The sequence below is a fragment of the Pinus tabuliformis genome, chromosome 8 (genome assembly GCF_031772625.1).
Source record: "Pinus tabuliformis cultivar Carrire ecotype Pingquan chromosome 8, CPIR1, whole genome shotgun sequence".
Lineage (NCBI taxonomy): Eukaryota > Viridiplantae > Streptophyta > Pinopsida > Pinales > Pinaceae > Pinus > Pinus tabuliformis.
Genome location: NC_142294.1, coordinates 1,181,528,358 through 1,181,534,314, shown reverse-complemented (window position 1 = coordinate 1,181,534,314; position 5,957 = coordinate 1,181,528,358). Strand labels below are relative to the sequence as shown.

General features: G+C 35.8%; 1 protein-coding gene across 1 annotated transcript; it reads left to right on the top strand.

Annotated features, from left to right (window-relative positions):
- Positions 1-201: 201 nt before the first annotated feature.
- Positions 202-1,481, top strand: LOC149239552 (tuliposide A-converting enzyme 1, chloroplastic-like; the record flags this gene model as incomplete). Its single annotated transcript, XM_089367165.1, has 1 exon — positions 202-1,481. A coding segment is annotated over one exon (1,020 nt), but the record flags the coding sequence as incomplete, so codon positions are not given.
- Positions 1,482-5,957: the final 4,476 nt, after the last annotated feature.

The following is a 5,957-nucleotide window of genomic DNA, read 5'->3' as shown; positions in this document are numbered from 1 at the left end:
ACATGCTTCTTTAATTAAATTATTACAGCGACGTGTATGATTGAGATATATATATTGTACTTATCTAATTTAAAGATTAGATAGATGCTTTGTTCGAGTCATACCGGGAAGGACGGAAATTAAAAAGATTCTCGAGCGCAGGGGGCGTTGAAGGATGGAATTTAAAAAGTTTAAAGGGTATTGTAACTGTATGCTCTCTCTCTCGGCTTAGCTATTGATAGCAGCACTACCAACGGCATACCTATGGAGGAATCATCTTCTTCTTTATCTATCGTAGCTGAGGCTCCCGGTCTGCTGAGGATATACGAAGACGGGACGCTTGAACGCTTGCTCGACGAGGGTACCGTTCCCCCTTCTCCGCTGCTCGGTAATGAATCCAAGGGAGGAGTGCCATCGAAGGACGTGGTCATCGATCCTGAAACAGGCGTCTTTGTTCGGCTGTTCCTTCCTCCGTTGGAAGTGAGTGATGGAAAACAGAAAGTTCCGGTACTTGTGTACATTCACGGAGGGGCTTTCTGTATCGGATCGGCTGTCTCGCCGTTTTATCACAACTATGTCAGTGAAGTGGCTAAAGAGGCGAAGGTGATATGCCTATCGGTGGAGTACAGGAAAGCGCCCGAGCATCGCCTCCCTGCTGCTTATCACGATTGTTTTGCCGTTCTTGAATGGGTTGACCATCAAGCGGTGGCGCTGGATGGGGTGTCTGTGGATCCGTGGCTCGCTTCACGCGCAGATTTTAGGAAGGTGTTCGTGGCAGGTGACAGTGCCGGTGGCAACATCGTGCATCAGTTGGGAATCCTTGCGAGTGGAAGGAAATGGGATGGCCTGTCTTTCCAAGGGGCCATTCTGGTTCACCCCGCCTTTTATGGGGAAGAGCTAGTTGGCCGCGAAGTTGGGCAACAGGCGGAGGCGGAGGGTTCTAAGGAGTTGCGGGATGCACTATGGAGCATCGTCCTCCCCCCAGGGGAGGATAAAGACCACCCTTTTAGCAACCCAGTTGGACCCCGTTCTCCTGATCTGTCGACTACGAAGGTTCTGAGAGATCGTGATATTCTGTACTACGAAGGTTTAAAGAAGGCAGGCAAAGACGCTGATCTGGTTATGACGGAAGGCGAAGGCCACGTGTTCCATCTCATCAACCCCAAATCTAACAATGCGCATGTCATGTTGAAACGCATTTCGGACTTCATGCATTCCTTTTCCTCCCCTTCCCTCCTCTGATGCCTGTAAGAACCCTAACCAGAGTCTTTCTTTGTCAATTTGAAGGCGAATATCTGTGATTGTTTAGCATATACAGTTTCGTTGCGGAAACAGAAAGGCTACAGGGTAATAACTGCACTATCGAGCCAACATTGAAGAAACTGGACAGTCTTAAAAACATAAGAGGCTACAGGGTAATAGATTTAGCCAGTGTCATTACGCAGATATTGAAATCGATTGTTTCTGTTTCTGATGACTTTCTTTACTAATTTGTCTCTGTTTCTGATGACTTTCTTTACTAATAGTGTAATAGATTTAGCTTTGTTGTCTTTTACCCGGAGCAACAATAATTTATTTGTAATTTGTTATTTTTACAAGTTGAAAGATAATAGTGTAATAGGTTTAGCCACTGTCCTAATTTGTTGTCTTTTATCCGGAGCAACAATAATTTATTTGTAATTTGTTATTTTTACAAGTTGAAAGATCAATGTTAATTGATTTGTTGAGAGAAGTTACACAAAATAAAAAAAATATATACATTCATATATTTAAATTTATAATGATTTATAAAATAAAATAAAATAAAATAAAAATTGAAAAGAGAATTGACCAAAACAAAAGGTAAAAAGCCTAAGGACCGCACATACATTATTAATCAATGAAATGTGAAATGTTAAAAATAATTAAAAAATAATAAATTTCAGATATATTGATTAGCCGAGAGATATTAAAAACCATTAAAAAAGATAATACATTCACATTATAATCAATTAATTATCGCCATTTAACTTTACAAAATTCTTCCTATAAACTGGTATGGTGGAAAAGGTAGAAATACAAGAGCTGAAGTTCTCGCTATGAGGTGTTATTGTATAATGCCAGAAAACAGAATTTGGAACAGATAGCCATTTATGGAGAAGCAAGGGTAATCATTGAATGGTCTTTGTTCCCCTAATCTGGTAAATTGGATGCTTCGCATTGAGAATTTGAAGAAATCCTTTGATAACATTTCCCTTATACGAGCTATCAAAAAATAGGTATTGCAGCAGAGCCTAGAATATTCCATCACAGCTTCCTCCACAATGGCGGAGATCTATTCCAATGTGCTCATGTTTTTCCAGCTACTGGTGGGGAAGTAATTTTCAGAAGGTTAGTTTTGTTATATTTTTTTTTGATAGTATATATGGAACTCATTTTGATGTTTTAGGGAAGAGAGGATATACTTTTCAGCGAATTAGGGACAACAAAAATGGTAGCATATGTTGAAGGATATAATATTTTAGTTTCAGTATAAGGCATATGATAGTGGTATTGGTAGAATATCTACTGGTTTTTTTTTTAATAGTAATATGAATATTAGTTTTTCGTTGAAAAAATCAATTGATTAGTTGTGAGATGTTAAAAATAATTAAAAAATTAATAGATTTTCGAATGCTTTTAATTTAATAATGATTTAAGAAATATGTGAAAAGAGACTTGAACTTATTAATGAGATTTTTTTTGTTTTTATAATTTATATAAAAGTTTAATAGTCACACAATTATAATTTATTAATTATATTTTATTTATGATTTATTTTCAATTTTATATTAAAAAAATAATGGCCACACCCATATTTTCATTATTTTTTTAAGTTAAAATTTGTATTGCTAGGTCACAGAATTACAAAATGTTTTTATTTGTTTCTAACTCGTCCTTTTGGAAATCAAACCAAAGAAATAATTATTGTTTATAAATAAATTTCCAAAAATAATATGAAAGTAGAAACATCAAACTAAATAGGATGAGTAGTTTTTGTAGTGGGAAAATTATCCAGGAATATGAAAACCAATAAAAAAAATATGACAATAGTGGAGCAAAAAAAAAGATAATCATCCAAGATGTGGGAAAACCAACCAAATGAGAAAGTTCCACAATAGCCAAAGTTCTAAACATTGTAGAGATATAAAAGAATAAAATAAACTTGTGGGTCATGAAGATAATGAAGTGTCCAACTTAATGGAATGATTTGCAATGTGGTCTCGCTGTGAGGCCTAGGGCTAAGCCAATTTCTATTAATTATATTGTATAAATAATGGTAACATTCCATTTTCATTAGGTTAGGCATATTCTACATTAATTTAAAGAGTAACGTTTTTGCGTAAGGTGATTTTTGTTGACCAATCAAAAATGATATACATCATGCACAATCACGACTCTTTTTCTAGTACAATGTGCCATATATTGATAGGAATATCACTAAGTTGTATGCGACTAAGAATAGCAGAGGAGACATAGCGGAAAAAAAGAAACAAATGCAAATGTGAATCACCCAAATTTGGGTAGGTCCTCGGAGCGTCCTTTCTTTCCTTTCTTTTTTGAAACCTTCACCCAACCTTCCGAAGGTGGGTTTATCAAAGCGATCTAGAGATTATTATTGTGCGTTGAAGGAGAATCCTTGTTAGAGTACAAAGAAGTAGACTCATGATCTCACTTCAATGCGCCTGAATAAGCATTATTATTCACTATCTCTATTGATGTCGAGGGAGCATGGTTCATAATAGGATCCTTAGGAGACTTTTGAGGAGTCGAATTTTGAGCCTCCTTGTCCATCAAATGCATTTCATCATCAGATCCTTCATCATCCTTATTCGAATGAGAGGATGCCTTGTCCTCCATAAGATGTTGATTGCAGGGCTTCCAAATTTTTTCTTTGGAATTTTAAATGTTCCACTTCTAGTGAGATTTGAATGGAGGAAAAGCGATCAGTAGATGGCCTATTTGATGACAAAAGTGCTAGGGAAAAGAAATATTCTCATAGTCTAGAGCTTAGCTCTAATGAAAATCAAAATTTTAAATTAATTTTGTTTGGCATCCATTTACTTATGTCAATTTCAACACATATTTTTGCATAGGTGTAGATGCAAAACTTCCCATGAGAATTATCGGTTGCAATGAAGTGACCTGTGGAGTTTCCAATATCATAAAAAATTGAGTGTTGCCACAAGTGAGTAGGCGGATTATGAATATAGGCTGATATTGGTAGCTTGGAGATGACTACTATAGAAGGGTTAAAATATGGAAACCAAGGAATTTGGAACGGTCCAACATTGCCCCATATCAAAGACCCATTAGATAAAACTTTATGGTGGTATTCTAATTCTAAAAATGCCACAATGAAGAAGCCTTTGGAGAAGAAATTAACCTTACAACTCTTGGTCCATGAATAATGGATCCATTAGTAAAGATCAGAGTGGGACCATAAACCATTAAAGAGACATATGAGGGTTGATTACACATAGAGCTAATGGAGGTTCTTGAGAGCAAGGTGTGATATTTTTGAGGGAATTTATTTAGATTTTTTGACCAGTAATGACATAGGAGCCACCTGAGACTATGATTCCTTTATGGAGTGTTAAGCATGTACAACATATTCATAGGAAAAACCCGAGGGGAGCATAAATTTCCCACAACACCCCCTCGTAAGTGAAGGGCCATAAAATCAATGGCATCTTTACAAACATTACAGATTGAAAGAGGGAAAGGATCATCTAGATGATTACCTTTGAAAAGTAGGCATTACATGACATAAGGCATACCCACCTAGAGCTCTAGGGAAAGCTTGAGGTACCATAAGAAATCAGTGCAGTAGGACCCAAAGAGAAGTGAATGCCCAAAGAGAAGTTTGGCGACTTTCTCTAAATAAATTTTTGGAACCGGGGGTCAAGTGCCCAAGACCATAATAAAGTAGGATAGAGGGCTTCTAACACCATCACCATGAAAATCCCCAAGACCCTTATCTTCTTGGGAAAATGGTTCTATGAGATTAGCCTCTACAACACGAGCTCGGAGTCCAATGAAATATAAGATGTTCCCATGGTTACTCTCATCATCCCTTAAACAAAAATCCCTCTTAATAAGGCTATGAGACCAATGCAAGGATCGATACTTCTACCATCCTATAATGAGGATGAGATCACATATGTTTGTGCTTCGGGTAAGGATAATGCTGGTATTTTCATCTAGGAATGTCCACCATTACTATCCAATGATTAAGACTCTCTATTGTCACATGCCGATTGGTTTGAGTTGGGCTGCATATTTTTTCCAAACCTTTTGCATTTTCCTGGTTGCGACTAGGATTCAACTCCATTGCTTTTCCTTTACGTGATGTGGATCAATGTTTTTTCACTTATCAATTTAAAGAGTAATTATAATAATATTATTTTTTAATTGAAAAATAAGTTTTACATATACATTATAGAAAAAGATAAGAAAATGAAGGATGTATAGAAATAATTCATATCTGCTTGTAAAGAGAAACTAAAACAATTATAAAATCTAAATAAGGATTTGAACTTAACAGTTTATTTTGGAATCCCTAATCAACAATACTCTTTGTCTAGGATTCACATATGTATCTCATCATGCCATCATTTTGAATAAGCTTTCGAAGAACTAACATCATTATAAAAATGCATTTGCAACAGAGTTTCCAAAGAGTATTATTGGCTACCCAACTGACTCCCCTCTCATTTTCAAAATGATATGGGCCCCTCTTTTTATTTATTTGTTTGCTTTTGATTTTTGTAATTAGTTTTATAATGAAACGTTGATAATGGTTTCAAGTACATATTTCGATCTGGATTGTGATATGGCTTTCATCTCATTTCATATTTAGCATTTTTATTCAAAGAAATGGAGAAGTTATCTTAAGCATTATTGACTATGATTATGTATCATCTTTTTTCTTGTTATATAAGGTTGTGTATTCTTTT